This window comes from Ammospiza nelsoni, chromosome 5 (assembly GCF_027579445.1).
Source record: "Ammospiza nelsoni isolate bAmmNel1 chromosome 5, bAmmNel1.pri, whole genome shotgun sequence".
NCBI classification, from domain to species: Eukaryota; Metazoa; Chordata; class Aves; order Passeriformes; family Passerellidae; genus Ammospiza; species Ammospiza nelsoni.
Genome location: NC_080637.1, coordinates 24,535,582 through 24,562,707, shown reverse-complemented (window position 1 = coordinate 24,562,707; position 27,126 = coordinate 24,535,582). Strand labels below are relative to the sequence as shown.

At 39.7% G+C, this 27,126-nt stretch overlaps 1 protein-coding gene across 2 annotated transcripts in view; it reads left to right on the top strand.

Moving 5' to 3' along the window:
* ST7 (suppression of tumorigenicity 7) overlaps nt 1-27,126 on the top strand; it is a 135,759-nt gene that overhangs the window by 76,475 nt on the left and 32,158 nt on the right. For both annotated transcript variants that reach the window (XM_059471984.1, XM_059471983.1), the window contains exons 2-8: nt 45-127; nt 9,142-9,301; nt 12,982-13,036; nt 13,625-13,740; nt 14,886-14,961; nt 16,717-16,871; nt 19,844-19,941. In XM_059471984.1, coding sequence (XP_059327967.1) covers nt 45-127; nt 9,142-9,301; nt 12,982-13,036; nt 13,625-13,740; nt 14,886-14,961; nt 16,717-16,871; nt 19,844-19,941 — 743 coding nt within the window. The remainder of the gene's footprint in view (nt 1-44; nt 128-9,141; nt 9,302-12,981; nt 13,037-13,624; nt 13,741-14,885; nt 14,962-16,716; nt 16,872-19,843; nt 19,942-27,126) is intronic.

The following is a 27,126-nucleotide window of genomic DNA, read 5'->3' as shown; positions in this document are numbered from 1 at the left end:
TGTCCTGCTCTTGTACTCACGATTTCCTCTCTTTTCCTTTGCAGTGAGTATGTTCTTGAACACATTAACCCCCAAGTTCTATGTTGCCCTGACAGGCACATCCTCATTAATCTCAGGACTTATTTTGGTAAGTACTACATCTATTAATATCAGATTAATAATTTTTTTTTTATATCCAGAATTGTATTTCAGGCTTCATGCAGATTAATAGGTATCTTTTTTGCTTCTGTAAATTTACAGTTCTGCAGCATATAAAATTTGTCTTTATTTGTATGTCTCTTTCTGTGGGAATGAAAAGGAAAAAAAAAGTGTTTCAGTGCTGTATCTTTGAAGATAAAAAAAGTCTTGAAGAACAATGTGACTCACTAACAACCCTACAGTAATTCTTAATGAGTGTTTGCAAATTAAGTGCTTTCTTTGACAAGTACAACTGAAATGAAAAAGGCCAATAAAAGAAGAGGAGGAAAGGTACTAACTATCTCAGTATAGCACGGTCCTTTCTGAAAGATACAGCAGGACTTACTAGAGAAACACCAGTTCTGGTGCCAGGATTCCAAGGGATAATTATTTCAGATCTTCACTTCTAGAATCTTTCCCAGTACATAGCTGCCTATTTGCTTAAATGTCAGTATTTTTAAACCATTTAAAAACCCTCCTCCCATATGTAATTCTTGAGGGCTTCTTTATGCAAATTGATGCAGTGGAGTGAATCATAATACCATCACAATGCAGGAGTCCAAAGCAGAGCATTTTCTCTGAATCTTCATAGAAACAAATGGAGATTACAAATATAGGAATTAACATGGTGTACATATGTGTATGTGGTCTCTTTTTGTTTCCTCAGTGCTGAGAGCTGGCTTACTGCTTACACAAATGAATAGTATAGCATAACACAGAACAGATCAGAATGATCCTCTAGTCCAGCTGCCTGATGACTTCAGGGCTGACCAAAAGTTAAAACATGTTATTGAGGGCATTCTGCAAATACTTCCTAAGCACTGACAGGCTTGGGGCATCCACCACCTCTCAAGGAATCCTGTGTTTGACCACTTTCTCAGTGAAGATATTCTTCCTAATGTTCAGTGTTATCCTCCCATCACAGCTTTGAACATTCCCATGAGACCTGTCTCTAGATGGCCAGAAGAAGTGATCAGCCCCTCCCTCTCCACTTCCACTCCTCAGGGAATGGTTGCCTTTGTTTCAGTCTTGTTTGTTCAAGTTATACACTTTTAAAGTCTGCTGGATACAAGCTGTAGACACTCACCACACCAAACTAGGCATGTAACTGGGGGACCAGTGAGACCAAGTGTCAGCTATTATAGTGATAAGTGGAAAGAGGAGTGAGAGAGAAACATGGCTAGAGGCTGGTTCACATCACCCCAGATCTACTAATCTCAGAGAAACCTGAAAGCAGCTAGGATCCTAAAAGAACACTATCAGTTTGGTTTGGGAAATCTGCACCTCTCACTTCCACACTGCCTGTAGCCAGTGTAGATAAACAAATGGCATCCTTGATTGCTTAATGCCTGTGAGACTCTCATCACTTAGATGACTTCAGGTAAAGCAGCAGGTGCACTGCTGCTGTGCCTTGCTCTGAGTTTCCTCATAGTGAAAGGCAATTACCTAATGTTTGCACCTTGGGCATTCATCAGTCTTGTATGGATTGAGCCCCAAAGCACTCAGCGGAGCTCCAGAGAGATCAACAGAACTTTCAGAGTATGAGCAAAGAAAGACCTGTAAGACTTGGATTCAGTTCAGCAGAACTCACTCCAATGCACAGGAGGAAAATAATGTTAGATGCAGCATTATTAGATGCACTCAGAAAGAAGAAAATGCTGGGCACCACCAAGATGAGAAGGATTGAGAGACATAACATGAGTTTCACAGACACAGTTCTGTATTTGTTGCTACAGGGCGAAGAGAGCAGGAGGAGGTGGCAAGACAAAGACAGTTTATTTTTTGCCCTATTGAATTACATTACAGAATCAAACAGGCATAAAAACTTCGAAGAGTGGCTAATTTATGTGGAACTAAATTCATCATTGTGAATGTAGGTACATTTTATACTGTACTCATAAAGGCAATTTCTGAGGAATGAGCTCAGCAGGCAACTTGTGAGCAAGAAATTTTTAATTGCTGTATTTTGATGGGAAGTACAAAAAGGAAGTGGCAAGAAGTACTCAAGACTATGATATGGAGGAAGGGCAAAAGGACACCAATAGAATAATTTCACAAAGAAATCAGATTGAACCTTAATCAAAAGAAGCCACTTAGTATTACATGAGAAAGTCCATTATGAACAAGTTGAAGAAACAGTAAGGTGATGGAGGTGTAGACACAGAAATCAGACTGAAAGCCTTTTTTGTTTGTTTGTTTTTTGTATCTTCAGTACTGCTATCAGTTATTTGCTGTTCATATGGCACCTTCCTAAATGTGAAAAACATATATAGGCCAGACAGGTAACAGCCAGGAACCCTGGATTGTGGGGACCGCTGTCAGTGGTGAGACAAACATGTTTTCTGTAGATTTGATAATGGCAAAAGAACGAAGCAGATGTGGTCACGGAAAGAAGAAACTGCAAGTAGACCAGATCACATATAGAAAAGGCAACTGATTAAGTTCTAGTGAGGTAGTGCTAGCTTGTCATTAGCCCAAGTGTGCTTCAGATTAAATATTTCCTAATCTTGCTGTTTACCAGTGGCCCAGTTTTACGTGCTGTTTACCATGACCAGTAACATGGTGAATTGCCCACAATGCCACACACTTATATCAGACTACACAGCATCATCAGTTCTAAAGGATTCTTAGTCCTGTTAATGGTATAAAGTGAAGTTCTTATATAAAATAAAAATTGTCTTGTCAAAGCTACATCACTGGGGTACTTCTTAGGCTAGATTTACTATTATTGCTTGGAATTTTCCACCATATGGGCTGGCAGATTTCATTCTATTATCAGTTGGCTCCAGTTCCTAATCAGAAGGAGAAATCACAGCACCGCAGGTTATGAAACAATGGAAAATTCCATCATTTCAGAAGTGTGGTAACTGATGGGAAAGTGATTGCTTTTCCTAACTCATGTTTGGGTCATGAAACAATGACTGCAAAGTTCAGCTTTGGGCAATTGAATATACTACATTACTCCTTTGCAAAACACTACAGTTCTCTCTTATTTTGTCTCATACTTTGTTTTAATTCTTTAGGTAAAATTCTGGCCTCACTGCAGGCAGTGTGACTTAATTGAAGCAAGGATTTCAGACCTTTTTTCTTATAAGTCAGAACTGTGCAGAAAATACTTTTTTATCTCAGACATTTTCCTTAACAATTACTTGACTACAGCACGTAGTTAAAAATTAACAATTTGGCACATATTCACTTCATCCACGTGCTGTTGGAAGCATCAAAAATAAGAAGATTTAGTCCACAGTTGCATTAGAAGTACTGTATTGGAAACTTGGTTCCACGACAGTTACTTTTGCTCCAGTAAAATACAGTGTGCTGTCTCTCAGAAAACAATGAACTGCATTGTATTCAATGTCTGGGAGGCTGAGGTTTTCCACAGGTAGGGTAATAAAACTGTCACAAAACACACCTGACATCCAGTAAATGCTGTGAACTAGAACTATGCAAATGCCACTGAGATTTCTAAATAAAGCCACATATTTAACATACAGTTATCACCAAAGCTGCTCAGCAAGCATGTGAGGCACTTGCAAAGAGACTGATAGAGTCTCAGTTCTAACAAAGCACAGGTAGAAGCGAACCTCAGACTTAAATCTACACAAGAATTCCTCATTTTTCTATTTCCAGGCTTGGGAGAGTAGTAAGTGGCTTCTGCTACACAATGAAAAACATTCTGCAATGAACAAATACCAGGTCTTTCAGATGCAAGAATTAGAAAGCCAGCCTGCAGAGGTAGAGCATGACTAGACACTGCCTAGCAGTGAGCAGCAAGGCTGTTTGCTGCTACCCAGGTACGCAGCACGCTGTCAGAGTCACAGCCTTTTGTAGCCAATGGAGCCAGTACAGGAAGTCTGAGGGAGAACCTGAGTAACACTGGACTTATTTTCTGTAGATACTAATTGTTTCACTACCTTTGTGTAGTCTGCTGCAGAGAGCCAGAAAGGTGGCTGAGTTCTGGGTGCTGCCACAGGCTCTGGGAAAGTCTGACAGTTGTGCAGGGACAGTCTTCAAGGTAGCCATTCAAAGTTTCTGCGCTGCTCAGAGAAGACTCAAGGTCAGGAAGGGCAGAATCATTGTAAGGAGTTCCTAAGAAACTGGAAACGCTTGCCAAGGAGCAGATGAGAGAGGAAGGGTCTATTGGAAGGCAGGCTGTAACCCAGTCCACAGACAAGAAAATGCTGTCATAACTAGGTGGGGTCTACACAGTGTTGAGAGAAGTAACACACTTAATCCAGGCAATATGTTATTTTCTTTTGAGTTTCTGTATTTCCAGAGGTGGATCAAGTAAATAGCTATTAATTCTGAATACGCTGCCCACTAGCTCTGCATGTATATTCTCCTGCTAACTCCTTGAGGTAAGACAAATGGAGGTTCAGTAACCAGGAGCAGTCTAAGAGGATGCTGAGTGGGTGTATTTAATTTAGAAGGAAAGGGGATGCTTATCCTTCAAGGCTGTCATCAAGGACACTCAGCATGGTCGGAAGCATGGAGGATCAGGAGTCACTGGCTACCCCTAGCAGCTGAATAAAACAGACCAGCAGCTTGCTTTGTTGGAAGGCAAGTAGCATTGTATAGTCACATTCATATGGGTAAAGACTCTTGCTTCCAAAACATGGATGACCTTTTCCATAGTGTCTACTGGAAACAGCCCCTGGGCTGTAATACACCTGGAATATTTGCAGTCATTGCCTGGGAGAGTTGACACAGGCCAGGTAGTGTGCCAGCAAACAAACAGCATGGATTATTTGAGCCAAGCCTGTGTTGTGGTCCCTTTTATTTATAAAATAGCCTTAACCATGGAACCAAGTCTTGCCAGCACTATGCTGTTCCTCCAGAGAGTGTTTCCTTTAAATCCATTAGATTGGTTAAAGAGTACTCCAAATACATGCATCTGAGACCTGAAAGTCTCATTACAAGACTGAAAGAGAAATCTGAGCTGTGGAAGATGCTGGCAAATGAAATCCTTTAGTGCTTCTGTTGAAGACTCCATACACGTACACTAGGAGGGGATGATAGAGTGTTTGCTCTAAAAGAGGATGCCTGTCTCAGATATGAGAAGCAGAAAAGCATAATTCAAAACATGGACAGACATTTCTCCTTGGTCCAGTGAAAACCACCACCAAAACCATCCCTTGTGAATTGATGCATATATAATGGAATATCTGTTCTGAAAAACTGTGCAGGAAGATCAGATCTGATAGCCAAGTGATGTGGAATAGATTTGTTGCTACAGAGCTAAATAAAATTATCTGGGATTGTTTGTATGTGAGAGCAGAGATAAGAAAGAGGATGACTATAACATTTTCATTGCACAAGGGAAGAGAAGAGCATTAAGAAGACAACATTTCCAAAATCAAATACTCTCACATTAAGCAATACCTATACCAGATTAAAAAAATAAAAATTCTAAATTACACTTAATGCACAAAGCTGGAAATGTTCAGAACAGGGTTGTAACTTGGCCCTTGGGAACATTATGCTCCCAAAAATCCCTTGAGAGTTTGGAGATGTTTGACCCTGTTTCAATTTGAAAGCACAGGCACCAGCTAGAAAGACCCCCAGGCAGTTTGCCACTTCTGTGAAGGGGAGATCTCTGAAGATGAGCTCACGTCCCACTGTATGTATATGACAGAAATGAGGTGGCTTTTTCTTTCAGAGGTGGTGCAGGAACTACCCTTCTGATAAATTTCCTCTCTACTCCAGATCTCTGTCAGTGAGTAATTAATCCTTATAGTAATTTATTCTATCAGATGATCTCTCATCTGCTGAACTGTCAAAAGATTGACATGTTGACTTCACATGGCTTTCAAACTAGATGATGCAGTTAGAAGTCAAATTTGATTTATAGAAATCAGGTTTCAAACCAGATGATGCTAAGATGCAGAAATTCTCTAAAAATAATTTATTGTTTTGACTTAAGTACCAAATTACAGATTTTACCTCTTCATACACGCTGAACAAATCACTCCAAGCAAAGGCTTGTGATGATGATGATGATGATGATTTATGGCTTTAATTTCTAAGAGATGGTATGGATTGATATCTGGCTGATGTTTCCTAGCATTGGATTCACTCAACATAGCAAATATTTTTCAAAGCTGCCCTAAATAATTTATGAGCTTTAATGCCATTTTAAAAAATAATTAATGTATTTTTAAGTCTAAGGAGGCAGACTTACAGCTGTGTCACATGTTTGAGCAAGTTTCTGCCACTCAGCTGAACTGTAGCAGAGACCACATTTATGTATATGTACTTTCTTTGTGATTGTCCCCTCAGTTTCATTGAAATTCAGTGTGACAGCTTCCCAGCTGGTATACATTTGTGCAGGACAAGTGGGCTCAAGTGTGCTTTTGTGCTGCTCACTCCCTCTCTGGGTTTACTGACCTCATCTAAAAGCTGATCATGACTAACCTAATGGGCGGGAATTTATCAGCACATTTTGCAAAACCTTTTTTATTTCCTCTCTTAGAGAAAGTACAAAGCTTGTTAGATATGGTCTGAGTTTTGCACAGCCAGTCTGGCAGCTGTACCTGAGTCCTTGACTTAGGCTATAGTGGAATTCTTCCTGAGTGTCCCTTGCCTCAGTGCAAGACTATAATCCTTCATTCCTAGCACACTCTCCCTCTGAGGCTTTGGACAGGTAGAACTGTGGCTTTTGTGCCTTGCTTTGTTCCAAGGTTTTCAAAGACAAGAGAACAGAAACATGTTCACAGCAGATCTATGACTGTGTCTTATGCTGTAGCCTTTTTCTTACAGTCAGCCACATGCTTATGGTGCTCTCTTAAATCATAAGATATAAACTTTAACCCCTTTAAAAAGTGTGGTGTGCCTAAGAGCATGAGAACAGCTAAAAGCAAAGCTGACACACCTGTGCCAGTTCCCTGTCCACCATTTCCAGCATTCAGAGGCAGTGATGCATGCCAGGGGAAGACTATCAGCAGTGTGGAACAAGTGTTCAGTGACACTGCATCAGCATTCTGTCCTTGGCACTTGGCATTCCCACCTGCCTGCTGCTGCAGGCACATGCCAGTGGAACCAGTGACAAATGCACCTCAGACTCTGTGTAAGGAGGAACTGTCTGGGTTGTGTGGGTTTTTGGTGACTTGGGTGGGGAAGAGTTCACAAAGATCTGAATATGTTAATGCTCTGGTTTCTCTGTGACCATCTGTTTATCTTCTCAAACGCTATGTCTTCTGTCTTCTTTCCACCAGACTGCTCCACTCTTTCCTGTTGATGTCTCCCAGAAATGTCATTAGATTATTTTGGGAAGTGATCTCCAGAGCTGCCGCACAATCTCGTGTGAACTCATCTCAAGTAGCCACCCTTGAGACAAGTTCACATATTCACACATTCATTCCCTTTTACTCCTGTGCAGATAGAGTCCTTCCATATGAATCCTCTAGATGCTTTAACAACACCTTTAAATCCAGGGGAAGCCTCAGTGCAGAATGTATTGGGAGCATCTTTTGGAGAGAAACATTTTCCCTCTATGTCAGAAATTTTATCTCCCACTTCTTTAAAAAAGGGGTTGGGGTAAAAATTACGTCTTGTCTACAGACATCCAGTCTCATGGAGACAGAAGTCATTTCAACTATATAAAGACGTCAAGAGAACTTAAAAATTAAAAAGAAAAAAAAAATTGAAGAAGGAAGTATGTGAAGCCTGGCCTGAACTTTTCTGGAGCAGGCAGACCCCAATAGAGCCTGCTATTGACTGACCCACCAAAACCTGCCCAACAGCACACTGATGGTGACAAAGATGTGAACACAATCCTTTCTCTATTGTTGCTTGTCCCTAGTAGGAAGAGATTTTATCAAAGCTTTCAGGACTGGTGTAACACATGGAGATCCTGAGGAAAATGGAAGGGCAGAAACTGTTTGTTCCCAATTTTTAGTGCAATCAGTATTGCAAAATCCTGCCAAATTTCTCAAAACTCCTTAGATTTGCTTTTGTTTCTTGTGCTATGTAAATGTTTGGGTGATGATTCAAGTGCAACTTCTCTATTCATTATAAGCATGTGTTTCTTTACAATTTTTACAGTCTAAACCTTTTCCATATTTTTATGAATTATTATTCATTTTCAGGTTTATGTGGTTTCCTGAAATATGTGTTTTCTTACTGAGTAATATATTTTTTGGTGAAAATACCACAGATACGTGTTTATGTGTATAATTTCAATTACAAGGCTGTGAAATTATTTCCCAAATAGCGTTCTGTAAATAATATTATTTTTCTGGTTTGCTAGCTCAACTAAATGCCTGAAAATAAAATTAATTCGGAGTCAGCCCAAGTCAGCCAAACAAAATAAAACACAGTTCAGCTAAGGGGTGGAAAATCCTAAAAGGAATAGGATTCAGCTGCCTAGAGTTTGTTTGGCATTTTTAACTTTTTAAAATTAAACTAATTGGAAATTAAACTAATTTTAAAATAAACTCTGTGGAAGCATGTACTGGGTAAACAAGCAAGCCTGCCTTCGCTCCCATTGCCTGGCCTGCAGAGGGAGTTGAGGCAAGGCGAGGCAGGCTCACCCCTGGCTGCAGCATCCATCCTATCGGCGGGGCTGCCATCGGGCCCAGTGGGGGCTTGCGGGGAGAGCTCTATTATAGACGTAAATTTAAAGAAAGAGGCCTAACAGCTGAAATAATTTGAGGTTTAGAGGTTATTGGGTTAAAAAAAAGGCAACCAAAAAAAAAAAAAAAAAAAACAAAACCAAAAAACATTGCGTTGACATGATTTGAGATTTTCCTCCTAAACTTGGGTCACATTTAACTTCTCCGTGTGCTCGGGCAGGGAGGCCGCGGGGCGGCCGGGGCTGCGTCCTCGCCTGTCGGGCTGCGGCGCAGCGCTGAGGGGAGGAGCGGGCGGAGGAGCGGGCTGGAATCGGGGCTCGGGGCGGGCGGGGGAGCGGGCTGCAGTCGGGGCGGAGGCCGGCGGCCCTGACGGCGTGTGTGTGCCTTGCAGATCTTCGAGTGGTGGTACTTCCGCAAGTACGGCACCTCCTTCATCGAGCAGGTCTCGGTGAGCCACCTGCGCCCCCTGCTGGGCGGGGTGGACAACAGCGCGCCCAGCGCCGCCAGCGCCGCGGGCGGGGACGCGGACTCGAACCGCCAGAGCGTCTCAGGTGAGCGGCGCCGGCCTGGCCCGGGCTCCTGCTGCCCAAGGAAATGGCACTGCTGCCTCCTCGGTAGCTGCTGATTGCATCCTTCCGAACTCACGGAAGGGTGTTGTGGTGTTCAGGCTGCCTGGTTAATGCATGTGTTTTCTCCGTGTTGTGAAACCCCTGCGAAATAGCCCGTGCTCATTCTGCAGTGTCCTTTGTCCAGCGGAGGGGCTGCGAATGAGGGGAGACCTCATCCATGTCGGTGTGAAGAGAGGGTGTCAAAGGGATGGAGCTCGGTGGTGCCGAGCTGTAGGACAAAAGGCAGTGGGCAGAAGCTCGTGCACGGGAAGTTCCACCTGAATATAGGGAAGAACTTCTGTATTGTGCAGGTGACCAAGCACTGGAACAGGTTGCCCAGAGAGGCTGTGGAGTCTCCTTCCCTGGAGATATTCTAGCACCATCTGAATGCAATCCTGTGCCATGTTGAGGTCAGCCACTTTGGTGCCTTCCAACTCAACCAGTTATCTGATTCTGTTACTCTAAAGGCTGTATTTTTTGTGAAATCATTTAAAGTAATAGCAAAGTCGTTTAAAAAACAAACAGACAAAGAAGTTAGAAATGTTCATCTGGTTTTGCATCACTTGTTTATAAATAAAAAATAAAAACTTACTTTTTGTAAGTAGTATGGAAACAACATTTGGATTTCACCTTAGTAAGTGGAAGCATGGTGGCTTTTATCAGCTTAAGGGCTTGTTATGTTCCTGAGTCTGCTACAGATTTACTTTGTGACTTTGGACAAGTCCTAACACAGTCAGGGTTTTTTAAAAGGCCCCCAGTTTAGAAGGCATGCTTTCAGGCTTCTGTGGCCTGAGTTTTGCAAGCTTCCAGGCATTCACATCCCCTACAAGTTTCAGTGCAAGGAGTGAAGGCTCTGACCCTAAGTCATTCAGGCCTGAGGCGCTTTGAGTCAGGTGCCTGGGCGATGGTCCCAGCCTGCCTAAAATGAATCAGCCCCTCAGCACTGAAATTTGTGGACTGAAGGAGCCACAGAGGAACCTGTCTCCCTAATTGAGTAACTTAGTTGCCTGGGGATTGAAAAATTAGCCCATGAGTGATGAAAATGCTAGTATGCTATTGCTTCTGGCTTGAGTGGGAGGTACTCACTGTTAATGTCAGGGCAGGAGCATCTGGGTTTGTGCTCCTCATCTGTAAAATGAAGCTTATCTGTCTCTGTCCTAGCTTGGCTTACAAGCCATAATCTTATGGATGTGCCCTTAGATTCAACCAGAATTTTATTACATTTATTTCATCTGCAGGCTTTTAGAATATATCAGAATTTACAAGTGAAGAAAAGGGAATGAAAAGAAAAATCACTTATGGAGAAAACATTGTTCCACAGTTGAGCTCCCTATGTCTGTACCTGGCAAATTTTATCTCTGCTTCTCAGTGTGCATGAAAACAGGCAAACAAGAATTAGCTCTGAATTTACATGTTAAATAACAGAGGTAGCTTCACAAAACCTTGTTATTTACTGAGCAAGTCTACTTAAGGAAGCCTCCATGTAGCACAGCAAATTCAGCTGATGGCATTCTCATCTGAAGAGAGGCTGTGAATAGCAGCAGTGCATGGTCCAGGATATTAGATTTGGGTGAACTGGCAGAAAGCACAGGATGGCTTGGAACCACCTGTGTGCACTCATCATTGGGCTCAGTCACACTTCAGCAGCTCAAAATAACTCCTGTCATTTTAAAGCAAAGGCACCGTATTTTAACTAATGAGGTTCACACAAACATCTTGAATTTTCTGATACAAAGAAATAGTCAAGGTGTCTTCGCTTTCAGTGCACTGACACTGAGCTGGGACTCTCAGTGTCTCTGCACAGCATGTCTGTATGGATTTATTTTAGCCTGTTATTTTATATAGCCTGTTATTTGTGCCTTCAGGTGGCAATAAAAGGCCTTCTTTACTTCCCTTTCTTGTTGCTCAGTTTAAGCTTTCCCTGCTAAGTGCCAGAATACTTCAAGCTTTGGATGAAGTGTAACCACTTGAATTCAAATAAGATGAACAAAAAGTGTCATTGCAATCAGATAGTTGTTACCCAATCTCATTGGTTGCAAACAGACCAGGTCAAGATACCTGGAACTGAGAATTCTGATGTTGATTTGATATTTATAATGGTTTGAAAGTCATATTATATAAAAACTGTGGGGTTGAAGCTTGTCAAACAGCCATACTCTGGCTGCACAGCAGAGCACAGCAGAATGTCACTCAAGCACTTGTGCTGAGTAAACCAATGGAACTTTCTAATATTAGTTGCCTGCTGAAATGGGTACTTCAAATGCACTCTTCCCTGCAGTCTGCCTGCTCCTGTGTCTGCTCCATGCACTTGCTGGGTAGGCAGCAAACTGAGGGCCCACCTCCTATTCCACTTGACTGGTTTCTGTGTTGCTGAGGGTCTCCTTCTGTTATTGTGAATAATTGATGCAAAATGCTTACTGTCCGTGCCTCTGTAGCCCCATACTCAGATGTAGGAGCTGTGTCCTTGAGAAGAGAGGAGGACTTGACTTGCTGTTCAGTACTTCTTCTCCTAACAGAACAGGCATAAAGGGAACAGACATATTGTTACCATAAGGATACTCTTCTGATTCAATATTCTACCAGAAAACTATTGGTTTGATCTCTTCAGAAATCATGTCAGAAAAATTCATAGGGAGAAATATGCTGGTTATCATTTTTAGTGGAAAGCACCTAGTGAAATGCTGGAGGGCCAGTGCTGCTGGTGAGTTTCTGCAGAGCCCCAAGTGAAGGCTCATCCAGTAGCAGCCCTGAGGTGGAGTGACATCCTGCCTCTCAATGAGTCCTTGTGCAAATTGTGGGGTTTACTCTGGTCTCACCCTCACTGGAGTGAATTGTCTTTGTTGAAAGTTAAGAGAACGAATCTGGTGTTAAATTAAAGGTAAAACCAGAATCAAGACATCACTGTTTCAGAGGCTGTACAGCTTGATTATATTTTTTCAATTTTTGCTTTAAATTGCATTGTTGATGTCCATATCTCTTACTTCTTATAGTGTGAAAAAATCATGATTTTTCCCACAAGGGAAATTTATAAAATGTTTCTAATATTCTGAAATCTTTGGAATGCAATCAACTTTTCTCTGCCAATCAATTTCAGCATCTGCTTCTATCTTAAGTAAGATCAGCAGATGTTTCCATGGATTTTTACTTCACAAACTAAGGAGGAATTAAATTTGGCAACTGTAGCTGAGATTCACGGTGATTTACAGCATTAACTGGACAGTGATGTTTTTCTGGAGAAATAACAAGTCCATAGGGACTGGATTAATTGCTGTTTTTTCAGTGCAATAACTCAGTGTGATCCCTCTTCAGTTCTGCATTATGGTAAATATGAGTCCTGGAACTAATCAGTATTATCTTTTCATGTGGCATTTGGGGCTTTGTTAGTGGTTATTTGTCTGGAATGATTGCATTTGTTGACACTAATTTATAATTAAATTATTATTTAAGAAAGGAAGAGCAGTCTGATTACCTTCATCTTGATGCTCTTGATGGGTTTTTGCATTTGCACGTATAAAAAAAGCCATTTGATAAGGCTCATTGTATGGTAACTGATGTTTTTTATAAAACTCAAGTGCCATTGTAATTTGGGAGAGATTAATTATGTGTGTGTCTGCTTCTTACAGAGTGCAAAGTCTGGCGAAATCCCTTAAATCTGTTCAGAGGAGCTGAATATAATCGGTAGGTGCTACAAAATTGCAGTTTTCAGGCATAGTCCTGCCTTAAGGAGCTTAACTGTACTTTTCCATTAATCTAACTTAAGAGATGAAAAAACAAAATCAACTGTAGAAAAATGCACTTATGTCAGGTTTTTCTGTAATTCATAAAATGTTCCTGAATTAAAAGCAATTTAAATTCATGCTGATGCACTTTCTTTTTTCTCTAATATTTGCTATTTCTCTAATTTTTGGCAACCTTATAAAAAAAAATAGAGTAACCTAAGTGTGTTGTGCCTGGTGCTAATGCAGCATTTCTGTTCAAATCCATTCTAGCAAAAAAATCTAATGAAATCCATACAGGTTTCGTTGAGTCCTAATGTTTGAATATATGTGTTACCAAGTTCCAGTACTTTTCAGCATCCTCATTAGCTTAGGCTCAGCTGCCATTGCTCCATCCCAGTATGGTGAAATGCAATGTATATTGGTTAGAAGATTGGCCAGGTGAACTTACTTGGCTATGCCTATCTCAGAGGTCTGGGATTCTTTTCTGGATTTGTTTTGCCAATGTGACCTCATTAACCAGAATGTCTCCTTGTTGGCATGTTTGCAGGTACACATGGGTAACAGGAAGAGAACCTTTGACTTACTACGATATGAATCTTTCAGCACAGGACCATCAGACATTCTTTACCTGTGACACAGATCACTTACGGCCTGCAGATGCTAGTAAGAGACCTTGGGAACAATTGGATTAATCATAGATTCATGGCTGATTTAAACTGATGCAAGAAAAATGCAGTGAGACATCAGCTCTTTCATGTAGATAAGAAAAGGCAAAATTTTGATAATGAATTTATAGAATTCTAGGTCTGAACAAGTATCTATATATGTCAACGATCTAATTTGTGTTGCTGTGTTGTTCTGCTGTGTTGCTGGAGTCATTCAAGGTACCATTTAAAAGTGTAAAGGCTTGTTCCTTTCGTCCTCTTTCTTACAGTGGCTTCAAACATACATAGCTTAATTTGCCTCCAGCTGCAGTGCAGTAGGTTGAGTTACATTATCCAGGTTTCATTTGGTCTACGCTGACAGAAGAGAGAGAGCTGATGTAAAATTTGAGACCTGTGTTTGATTCCCTGATGTAGTTAGGTCTGTAAAAATTTGGGAACAGCACTATTACAACTGAATTTGTATAAGCAGTTTTAGTTGTGTTAAGCCTGTACTGTGAAGTCCATATGCAGACTTTCATTCTACTGAAAATATACAACAATGATTTCAGTCATTAGAATTTGCCTCTGAAGAGATAAATATTTGTCTCGTAGGAAAGGAGAGATACTAACAGTTGGGTGCTCCATTCTGAAGGCATAGTTACATAGGAGAGCATATTGTGGTTTTTTGGCACATGATAAATATGAATCCTATTTTCTGAACTTGGTGGTGTAATTATGAGGTGGTAACATTAGCCTGGAAGTTGTTTCCATTTAGCATTCACATAAATCAACAGCTCAATAAGGAGCTAGAATAAGAACCCCAACTATCCCTTTATTGTTTTGTTCCCTGTGGAATCTACTAACTACATCAAGAGGAGGTAGCTGCTTGTCACCTCTGTACTTGGCAATGCAGACAGCCTGATCTCTCAGCCAGACTTTCTCCTAGAAAAAAGTTTAATCAAATGAAAGAAGAAAAAACACTGAGTATTTGAGACAAAAGCTCTTGTTTGTTATGTGTCTTTTTGAATGATCACTGAGCTATATGAAATGCTCTGTAGTGAGTTAGGCTGAGATCAATAAATTATTTTGTTACAGTGCAGTGGATTCTCCTTGTTAATCCTTTAATAACTGATATTTCTTTCTCTTCCTTTGTTTATTGAATAGTAATGCAAAAAGCTTGGAGAGAGAGAAACCCTCAAGCCCGAATTTCTGCAGCACATGAAGCTTTGGAATTGAATGAGTGAGTGACAACAACATTAACATTTATTTCCTGTCTTTTAAAAAACTATTTGTTGATATATTAAGGCTGGGGGTTTGCTGTGTAATTTTTAACCACGATTACAGGCCTGTCAAAGGAAGCACAGCTGCATGTTGTGCTAGCTACCCAGAAGATCCTTAGGGTAGTGGTGACAGTGGGAATCTTCCCACTGATGTCAGCAGGCTTTGGAATATCATAGAAAAATGCTAATTAATTTACCTCCTGATGAGCATATGAAATATGCATTTAAAGGATGGAGAGTTCCCTTCTGGATTTCTCAGTCATCAAGAACAGAAGCAAGAAAGAAGAAACTCATAAACACATTCTCAAAATACTCATTTCATAATATGAGAGAACATGATGTAATTTGCTGTGACTTTTTGTCCTTGAGTCTGTTATTTATTTTTTTCAATGAGAAGTGTAGCATTTTGAGATCCCACAGTAAACAGTGCTGTGATGATTTACTGATATGGAAAACTGTATAAATGTTGCTAACATGCATAAAAGGAATCCCTTAGATTGCTGAAGTTAGATTGCTAGCTTCTAGCATTCCATAAACTGGTGCTGTACAGATAATCCTTCATGTGTTTCATCAGGAGAAAAGAAGGAATTTTTTCTTCTTGTATAGTGATTTAACATGCAGCATAAAAGGGAAAAGCAAGCTATAAGCCTGTCCTACTCACATATCACAGAATTACAGAATGGATGAGGTTAGCAGAGATTTTTGGAGGTCAGCATGCAACCTCTCCCTTCAAACAGGGCCACCTACAATGCCTAGCACAGAAACATGTCCAGCAGGCTTTTGAATGTGTCCAAGGAGAGAGACTTGACAACTTCCTTGGACAGCTTGTACCAGTCCTCAGTCACCTTTACAGTAAAAAAAGTGTTTCTGAGATTCAGGGAGAACCTCCTGTGTGGTTTTTTGTGCCCATTGTCTCTGGTCATTTCACTGGGAACCACTAAAAGGAGCTTGGCACTTTCCTCTTTGCCCCCTCACTGCAGGAATTTGCAAACTTTGACAAATTTCCCCCAAAGCCTTTTCTTCTCCAGACTGAAGAGTCCTAGGTCTCTCACACATTTCTCATATGTGAGATGCCCCAGTCCCTAACCACCTTCATTGGACTCTCTGCATGTCCATGTCCCCCTTGTGCTGGGGAGCCCAGAGGTGGACACAGTACACCCACATGTGACCTCATCAGGGCTGACTAGAGGGTAAGGATCACCTCCCTCAACCTGCTGGAAACACTTCTGGTGCAGCTCTGCTGCAAGGGCACAGTGCTGTTTTGGTTTTTGCTTGGTCTGGGTTGGGTTTTCTTTGTTGTTGTTGTTTTATCTTTACAACTACATTTATAATCTGTTCTTTTTATATGGCAAGTGTTACAGTTCTGTTGATTCTTTTCATATCTTTATGGTAAGGGATGTGGTTTATATTAAAACAATAGTGCATAAAACTAGTCTTGATTTCTAGGAGTTTTAGGGATGTAGGATTAGTGAGACAGCTGCTTTACTTTCTGGGACAGTTGTCAGTAGGTATACTCAAGGGCTGAGTGATACAGGTCCTAAAACTGAGAGTCATGGTGTTATTGACAGAATATTTGTTCATTGGAATAGTTCATCAGAAAGGTACATGGACAGCATTTCCTTGCCTGTGTATTTAGTACATCCTTTCCAGTCTGCATGTCTTCAGTTTTTACATCGGGTACCTTTCTCATGGTTTTTCCTCTGATATTTTTGCAGGTGTGCTACTGCTTATATTCTCTTAGCTGAAGAGGAAGCAACAACAATTGTAGAAGCAGAGAAGCTGTTCAAGCAGGCTCTGAAAGCTGGAGAGGGCTGTTACAGGCGCAGCCAGCAGCTACAGCACCATGGTGCCCAATATGAAGCCCAACACAGTAAGTTTTTTAGGAGAGAGAGAACTTCCAAAGAGTTCTTTGGATTTGGGGTTTTGGGGTTTTTTGTTTTCCCCTTAAGAACTATGCAGTCAGTGTTTGACATTGGCTGGAATGCGGTCCTAGAGCCAGACTATTCTGTTTTAGTGTTTTTGCTTGATTCTTTTGCTGAGATGTCAATGCTCAGATTACAGATGTGCCTTTATTTTGTCATGGCAGAAGATGCATAAGCATGTACTTAACAGAAAAGAAAAGGTATCAGAGCCAAAGAGAAATGACATTCAGAAAAAGCTGAACACCCTTTAAGGAAGTTGCCTTTTTGCAAACTGGGCTTATGTTGTGAAAAGGCATGGTGGAAACGGGAGTGAAGTGATGCTTTGCCTGCTTTTTTCCATCACCTCTGGGGTAAATGCTTACACTGTGTTGTTCTGTGTAAAAGTTAATGAGACCCATTAGCCAGTGGGACATTGGAAGTTAGTTGCATTTATTAAGAAAGGTTGCAGAAACATGAAATTTAAAAAACTGAGTAATAAAGTGCTTTAATTGGAAGTCTAGATTTTTATAACTTTTCTAAAAAGTTTGAATAAGCAGGTTTATCTGCTGTGCTATTTACTAGATACTCCTTAAATCTAAGAAAATACATTCACTGACAGTAAATGACCAAAAAGATAATAAAGCAAGCAGTCAAGGTTATTTCTAGGCTACAGTGGATACCTTAGGCAAAGATAACACAAATTAATTACATAAATACAAGCACTAGCATACTTTTGGGCATCCTCAGGTTTCTCAGGACCTGATTCACAGCCTCTGGCCAGCCTCCATAATTTGAAGATTACTGATAAAAACTGTACATAGTAAAATTGTCTGTGATCCCTGGTTTCAAATGTGTATGCAAGTCTATACCTGAAAACCCAAGTTTTCCTACGGCTTGGGGATAGTATTTAAAACATTTGTGGTTTGTAAAATCTTATTTAGGATGATTTGTTCATTTTTGGTGAAAGTAAAAATAGAAAGCAGCTGAGCCCTTGAAGCAATAATTGGGCTCTAGCAGGCTTATGGTTGTCTGTGAAACCTTAATTTGCATACTCAATCCATCTTGAGTGCAACAATTCTATGAAAAGTACACAATAAGTGGTTAGTAAGCACTGTCATGATGTTTTTGTCCAAGGTAACCTGGGAAGGTTTGTGCAGGCAGATACAAGTATGGTATTTCTGTAACCTGTGTGTGCTAGGTAGCTTCTGTCATCATCAGATTTGACACCCTTCAGTACTGCAGCAGAGGAAGTAACCATTGAATCACAAAGCTAAGTGCACTGTCACAGAGCAGGGAGGCTGAAAAGTGACTGCCAGCTCTGACTGTGTCTTCAGGAGGGGCCTGATCATCCCACTGTTCTGTAGCACTTGGTCTCCCCTTGAAAATGTCAGTGTGCACCCACAGAAATTAGGGAATTGCAGCCTCAGCTGTTGCCTTGGACACAGGGGCTTCACATAGAATTCTTTTGATTGTATGCTAGACTTCTGCATGTTTACAGAGGTGGAGAGGAGGGACTGTGGGGGAGGAACATGTGCTGCAGTTCCATGGTTCTGAGAAGTCCTGCATTCCATTTCTGGTCTTCAGAGTTAATTCTGGGATGAAGAGTAGGCATTTCATCTTTTAAAGGTGAAATACACTGTAATCTCTTGAACCACAACATGTTCTATGTTTCTGTTTCTTCACGTGTTCCACCTCCTTCATAAAATATTTTGTTAAACCATAAAGAGTAAATAATGACTTTGAGTACCAAACTTGCCCTCTTTCTGAAGGTGATAGCCTTTTAAAAGCAAGGGCAGTTTTATTTTTAAGGTTGCTCATGTTAGGCATCCCAAGTCATTAGTAACCTCAGAGAATTTTGGCCTGAAAAAATATCTTGATTTCATAGTAAGTGGATGCCTTTTGACCATTCCTGCTCAAAATCCTGAAAAGAAACTTAACCTGAAATGTATACCTCATAGCACATTACATAAACATGTTGAAACAGATGTAACTAATAAATTGTGTATTAAATATATAGGAATCAATAGAGAGATAAGAAATTAGGTAATACAGAATACAGCTAAAGAAATTCTTCTCTCCTTATTTATTTTTTCCTCTAAAGTGAATCCTTTTGACCTGCTGCCTAATCTATTGAGAATTTTAATCACACCTTTAAAACAATTTGTGCGTACTTGGAATGTTTTCAGCACACATGTTGTTCTTATTATGAAAGGCTTGAAAATGTTAGGAATAGGCTAAAATCTTAACAGAGCACATGCTATACACAAAGATAATTTGTAGCAGGTGTATTACATTTTCATGATTCAGTAATTTTATAGATTATTATCTGTCCATTCATTTCCTGTTGGTCCAGAAGCATTTTAAGAGTTCACATTCTAAGTGAATGAGAAGTGAAAGGAGTGAGAATTCTCCAGGAGAATAATTATAACTGCTGTTCAGTTTCTGTCATCTTTGCTGTTAGGGAATCTTCCAGCACACAGGACTGTCATATCTGAAATATGTTAATTTGCCATCCCTAATTAGTGGTGTGAGGAATTTGAAGATGGTAATTGGGTAATGAATAAAGGCTGTAAACAAAAAGTTCAGAGTATACTTTTCTTCTAATCATTAAGAGAAAGTTTTTTAGGAGGATGAGGATTTGCTTTAAAATTTCTTTTTGACAAGCATGTATATAACTGTACCTTCAGGTCTGCTTATATTTCATAGTGCAAGGCCAATCCAATAAGTACATGTACCACTGTATATCTTGATTATTTCCACTGATTTCAGTTCTATTATGACACATCTAAATCTTCAGATTTTGGTAACATTTTATTAAAATTCTTTGAAAGCATTGATGGTAGTAAGAAAAAATTGAAAAAAACCTGTGTTTCCTTTTGTGTTGCAATACTCAATGAACCTTTGTTCTATTTTAATGCTGTTTCTTTTTCCTCTTATACAGGAAGAGACACCAATGTGTTAGTATATATTAAAAGAAGGCTGGCAATGTGTGCAAGGAAGCTGGGAAGGACCAGGGAAGCAGTGAAAATGATGAGAGATGTGAGTTTGGATTTCTTTCACATGTGATATTTACATAATTATAGTATAAAAATTATACATTTTCTTGCAAGTTAGCAGCCACTCCTGCTTCAGTCAGCACTGCTGGTATTTCATTTGTATGTGTAATGTACATAAAGACAAAATTAAGTGATCATTTATTTATAGGGTTATGAAAGCAAGATCAAATACCAGATGGGTGGTTACTCATGCAGCCTGAACTTCCCATCCTGGTACATGTGCAATGAAGTGCAGTCTTTAATTATTTGATCATGAAGTTAGTAATGTTTTTTTGTCTGAGCCATGTGGTGAATGCTGCTAACTTCATAAGCAGGTCTTAAGTATTCTGTTTTCTCCTTCAAAGCTGCAGTTTGTCTCTGTGCATTGTTTGTGTCACACTGTTCAGCTCTAGGGTGTTAATTATTCGTGCAAAACCTATCACTGAAAAGTCAAACCCCAAGTTATGAATCTGTAATTAACTGAACCCCCTCTGAGATGGAGGCTGACTGTATTGTGTCTTTGTAGGCAGGGGAGCACCAGTGGTAGTTATAAGCTAAAAAGCCACACTTGAAACACTGAACATAGCTATTTTGGAGATGGCAGAAGGGGCAGCTGTTCACATTAGGCAGTGTATGTGTTTCAAATATGTAAAATGCTCCAGTTTTTCAATGTAGCAGTGAATGCCCAGAATTTCTTTCAGTGATATTCCCAGGATGCAGATTAGGAACACAGTTCTTTGAGGAGGTGACTTATATCACCTGAGGTGGCAAGTCTGTGGCAGAAGTAGGAATGGAACCTCTGGGCAAATGATGGTAAAACTCCCAGTTTCCTTTGTTTCTTATGCTTCATATTCCAGCTTCCACAAAAAAAATGGAAGAGATGAATCCAGCAAGATGCATAGTTCTGCAAACTGAGATGCAGGTGTTAAATTTTAAATGCACAAAATTAAATCCCAGACTGGAATGAAGCACCTGTAAAGTGTGCTTTAGGCAGCTCAGATGAATAGTCCAGGAAGCTGCTTAGTGAAAAGGGAAATTCTTGTTACATGTCAGTGGGAATTTTAATGTAAAAGGAAAGTGACTTTCTCTGGAGCCGAGGCACTTGCATCAGGGGCAGTAGGGCAAGTGTGTTTGCCAGCTTAGAATCCAGGACTTGACATCTCTTGAAACTGGAGCACTCATAAGCATTTTTTGAAAACACTGAGCAGAGTTCACAATAATAATGGAGGTTCTCATCCTAAGTATCTACAGATGCCAAGTGGTGAGTAACTTTGTTTTCTGACTCTTGCTGGAGCTCTTCAGGCACACAACTCTCAGTCTCCAGAACCACTAGAATCCCAGACAGAGTTGTTGAAAAAGAGCTTGTCAGAAAAAAACAGCCATTGTACAGCTAGGAGTGTGAGAAAGAGGGATGAGGAAGAAAGACCTGTTTTAGCAGTCTTCTGGTCAGCTGGGAGAATGTTGATTTCAAAAACATTGTTTTCAGTCCAGCCAGCTCCACTGATTCTTCATGAATTTTGTTACACAAGCACTGTGGGACAAATACTGAGATGTTTTTGGGACAAACATTGGAATTCTAAGTTCTGGCATTAAAACACAAGAAAGATAAAATTTTGAATTTCCCCTTCAAATATCACACATCATAATTATGGCAAATTCTGGAGCTTACTATGGGCTGCTAAATGTGTTTTGAGATTTGTAGATAGGGCTATGGGGAACAGATACTCTGTGAAGCATTTTTCTGCTGATGTCAATATGTATGGATAGTTGTGTATGTAGAGCACTTGGTCTGGGGACTTGGGTGGTCTGTCTAGTCCTAGATTTCTTATGCAAAGTGAGAAACAGAGATTTGATTAGTGAAGGACTTATTTTTTCACTAGAGATAAAACTGAAATTTATAAGCAAAATAGAAAATTATTGCAATTAAGTACAACCTGGATTTCCAGAGGCAGCAATAACAGGGAGACAGAGTCATCAGCTATTAGACACTTAAAAACAAAAAACACTCTTCAACAGGAATGTTTTGTTAAAATGAAAGGACTGGATGCAAGACAGAGGAGGTATAAAGATGGAATTTCATCTTAGGGAGTTTCAACTCAGATCAATGCATTCTGTGTTTTTCCACATAGAGACACTGAGCCAAATTCTCAGTACTGAATTAGATGCCTTTACAGCTCTTCTTTTTAAGCAAGCAGAGCTGAGAATTAGCAAGTCTCTAGATGAAATATTAAAGCAGCAGTAACTCTAGATCACAGCTCCAGTACGCTGGGAGCAAAATCAGGGTCGAGTCAGCTTTGCAGATGCTTCTCCCAGACTGGCTTGGAGCTACTTACTTCTGATGAATGCATATCCTCCATTTCTTCATAGAAGACATAAATAGTACACTTATGGAGAGGTTTGAAGAACATGAATCTGTCATTGAAGGTTTCTTTGTGATTGATGAGGAAGGAGATGAATTTATTCATCCTAAAAAGAATACGAAGAATATGTTGGCTGGGGACTGCTGAATCTAACATCAGGGAACAGAGGGTGGAGGCCCTGTTTGTGTTTGAAAGATTGAAAACAGGTTTCTCAAGACATGGAACATGATGGAAATGAAGTGTTAAGAGGTTCATGACACCATCTGGGAAATATGATTGGGATGTAGTGAGTCTTTGCCACTTCGAAAAAATAAAATATTTGAGAGTGTTTAATTTATTGCATATATGAGGCCATCTTGAGGACATTACTGATGGATTAGATGGTCTTGCTTGAATTTTTTGTGGGAAAAGACTGAGATCCTATTTAAAGCACCTTAATGGAAGGAAAATGAGCTGTTGGTGACTTAAATAAGAGTTTTATTTTATGGTTATATACACTGTTGATAGGAAAATCATCCTTCTTAATATTATATTGAAGGCTTTTAAAAGCAGGGGCTTTTTTAAAAACTGTTTAAAATCAAGGGTGCTTTAATTTTAAAACACTGGGTAGGAATTTCTGTTGATTCTATGATTGATTTTGAGACAGTATTTTTTTGCTGGCTTTGCTGCTTGGACGTAATTCATTCAGTTGAATTAATGAGAATTACAAACCTGTAGTTTCCATGGAAGCATGTAATGGAATCATACATAGGTGTTGCTTTTGCTTGTATTTCTGATGATAATTATTTACTGTATTTTGCTATAGAAACCAGCAGCTGTCACTATTTGTATATATTGAGTTAACTTGTGATCTCATTTTGATTAGTGTATTGTTGGAATAACTCCAATGTAGTCAACAGAATTATTCGAGTTTTATTATTGTTTATACAGAGCATGATACGGTCTGTGAGGGAACTAGATTGCTTTTACTATCCCCGAGGAGAAAGTCTACAGTGCTCGTTGTTTTATTTGTTGTGCTGATTATGTTGGGAGGATTTTAAGTAGTTTGCTCTAAATGATGTTGGAGGATTTAGTATGTGCAGAGGGGAAAGGCCATAATGGTGACTGTGAGTAATCTTTAGTATCCCTTGTGTTGAATCTTCCAAGCCAGTAGTGGTGATGAGCAAGGGTAGCTTTTTGTGCCACCTGCTTTCCATCTTCTCTTTTCAGAATCCCCCAGCATTACAGTGGAAGAAAACAGGAATGTGCTAAGTTTGCATCTTGTGTTTTTCATTGATGGAAAACAGAGGATGGGGAGAGTATGCAAAGGCACTTCCCTCTCTGCTTTGTGGGTGACTGAATTCAGGAGCAGGCCAACACAGTCATTTTTCTTAACTGGGCCACTGGAGTATCCAGATGAAAATGTACCATGCAGGAAAATGAATTGTCAAAGTAATTGGAGCTTCTTGGGATTGTTCTGGAGGACATTTGGTGAAACAAACTTTAATTGAAGGGAGATGTATGTTTATGAAAGAGAAGAGTGTCAGGCAAAAGGTATGCTGGTGGACAAAGCAAGTGGAAGTTAATTGCTTCCTCCTTCAGAGAGAAGATCAAAGAAACTCAATCTAGAGTGTATTTATCTCCTGCCCCATGGGCATGCATTCCCTCAAAGTGTTCCCTTTGTGTTCTTATTAAGTACATATTTCTAAGACAGTGGAATTGCAGCTTGCTCGATGCTCAGCAACTTTGTTCAGAATTGAGTGAGTTTTAGGGAGAGAAGAGGGTCTCCAGGTCTTCCTTAAGTCTGGAGAAGGAAAAAATGACAAACACTTTTTCAGGGTCAGAAAAGTGTATTTTTTTTTGTAGTATCAGTCATATCTGCTGAGAAATTACTCTTTAGACCACTAAAAAGGACCTAGAAGTCTGCTTCTACATATTTAGCTCTGAGAACCTTGCTGAGGATATTTCAGTTGAATGTGTTTTTGTGTTCATCTTGGTGCTCACCTGTAGTCACTATTTTATGCCACAGAGGACACCTAAGCAGCTTGTATTGTCAAGAGTGCTGCATGCTTATTCATTGGCTGCATGAGAAGTTCTGTAAGTAGTTGGGCTGCCCTAAGCATCTGAAATAGTTTTAAGATGTTATGTCACTTGAAGGGTTTGAAAGGGTACTCAACCACACTAAATCAATTTTAATGATATGGGTAGGCTGGGTTTTTATCTTCTTCTGATCAGTTGTATTAATGATTTTTGCTGGTATGATAGTTCTGCAAATCCAGCACACTTTCTTGGCAACTTCTTTACTGAGATTTGAATAAGGATTTCTATTCAAGATTCTGTCAAATTTTGTATTCTTGTGTGCACTGCTGATTACTTTTTGAGTAAGATATATATGTAACCAGAACAGTGTTCTGCACCTCGAATTACCAAGTTGTGTGAAACAAAGGGAGTACTTATTCCTAATAAAGATGTTGTGATCCCTAGTAACTTAACAACACAATTTCTGTGTGACAGCTACTGTCTGTCTCTCCCAATGCTTCTGTGCTTGAGGCAAGGATTAGTGAGTCAGACTCTTTGGCTTGTGTTACACAGGTCAGGTTAGGCAGGCTGGGCTGCTGTGAGTGGGATTCTAGTTTTATTCACATCTGTAGCAGTTGTTTCAAGCACCATTTATTAAAATTTGAAGGGAAGGTACTTGGTTCAATGAGACCAGTGTTATCTCATAGATTTTATTGTTCTTTACTATACTATACTTTTACATATATTTTACTACTCCTGTGAATGGTGACATTTGCCAGTCTCCACCACAGACTGATATCTTCAGTTAATTCTTTTTCTGATCCACAAGCACTGCAATAATGGCAAGTGATAAATGCTGATTTCAACATTTTCATAGGTCTCTATATTCAAGTACAGTTTGTTTGTTCACAGATTCACATGGTATGGTAAGTGGGTACAGTAAGTTGGAATATCCCTCATTTCAGTGGGCTCTTAAAATGGAGACTTCTGTGATTCCCCTAATGATATTTATCCCTTCCTTTATCTTCACATGACTCAGACCTCTCACTTTTAGTCATGATTGTGATTCTGCTCAGAACTCTCAAAAGCTAAAAATTTGGTGACTACTACCTAAACTGGCAGTAATGTTTTTCATATAAATTACAGGTTTCTAGCATTGTCATTCTATTAAGATAGAATACAGTCACATAGTCTTGGTGAGAGCCCTGATAACTGGACTCCTTTGTGTTCATCTTGCATCAGTCAATATTCAGAGACTTGTATAGTACTTTAATTATGGTCTTCCATCTCTTTGGATCATCCTAGCTCATTTTTGAGCTCCTAGATAATTTCCTCACTTTATTTCACTTAAAAATCCACTGCTGAAAAAAAGTACTTTGGGATGTTCTTTCCAGGATTAATTCGGTCTACTGCTTTTGCCACCTCTTAGTAGCCCCTTTTACTTTCAGCAGGAATTAGATGTATTTAATATGAGTTTTCATGAGCAGGTTGTTTCTAATAGAAGGTATCCCTGCCCTCAGCAGCGCGGTTGGAACTAGATGATCTGTAAGGTGCTTTCTAAGCCAAAACATTCTGTGAATCTGGGATGCAAATAAAGGGGGTTTTTTTCAGCAGGACTGTGAGTAATGACTTCATTTTCATTCTTTGTAAAATTACTAATATTTGATGTGACAAACATTATTATAATTTAGAACTGTTACATGTTTTATATAACATGATTGTTTAGTAGTAAGTGCAAAATCTGGAACAACTTGTGTTCTTCTGGGTTCATGCCATATCTGTCTTTAAATTTCCCTTTATTCCCGAAATATATTCATTTTTTACAGCATAATCTAAATAACAGCATTTTCATAATTGTATTTCTTAAAGAACTTGTCATACTCTAAACACTTTAATCCTCCAATTCAGAGAGAACAAAAAGGCTTCATGCTCTAACATATTTCCTTACTGTTTGCATATTTAGTAAGATAATTTTTCACTTAATTTACTCATTGTTAATCCTACATTGAAGAGAAGTCATATTGTCTTTTAATATTATGCAGCACTAGGTCTAAATTCAAGTTTAAAATGGAATGTTGACAAATTATAAACCCATGCCATCCCAGAGTTAGTGTGAACTGGATCTGGGTCTCTTTTCTTACACTCTGAGGTTGTCAAATTTCCTGAATTCCACATATGAGGAAAATACAAGGATCCTACTGCTAATCATTTCCAAGCTTCAAAACAACAGGATCTGACTGATTTGGTTTCTTAGCTGCTATCCTCTCTGAGCTGTAAAAGGGCTGCTTCCAAAGAAACCTGTGATCATTTACCAAAAGGAATGCAGTACTTAAAGGAATTAATGAATTGACAGATTCCTGTTTTTGCTATAATTAAGCAGAACTTTGATTCAGATAGGTCCAGTGTATTTTAGGTATTTTAGGTATTTTTCCAACTCCAAGAGCCATGATGTGTTTTTATCACATGAATCCCACTCACAAAGGGACAGTGGTGGAATGAGTTGCACTTTTAGGACCAGGAGTTAGACTAATTTTTAAGCATCTGAGGCTTTTTGTGTGCTAACTTTAGTCTGCTCACAGTGTTTCTGCCCTTCTGTCCTTGCCAGTTGAGCTGGCCAGGAGAACAGCTTAGGAATTAGTGCATCTAATTAGGCATCAGAAGGTCAACATGGAGTGACATGTTGCCAATGCCTCAAGCCCAGGGTGAGCTTCAGTCAGAGCTTTGACATCTGAAAGGTCATCTGCAGACAGGGAAGCTCACAGAAGTGGAAACTTGTGGTTTTCTACTCAGCAATGGCTTGGAGTTTTACCTTTGCCACCTTGTTCAGTTAG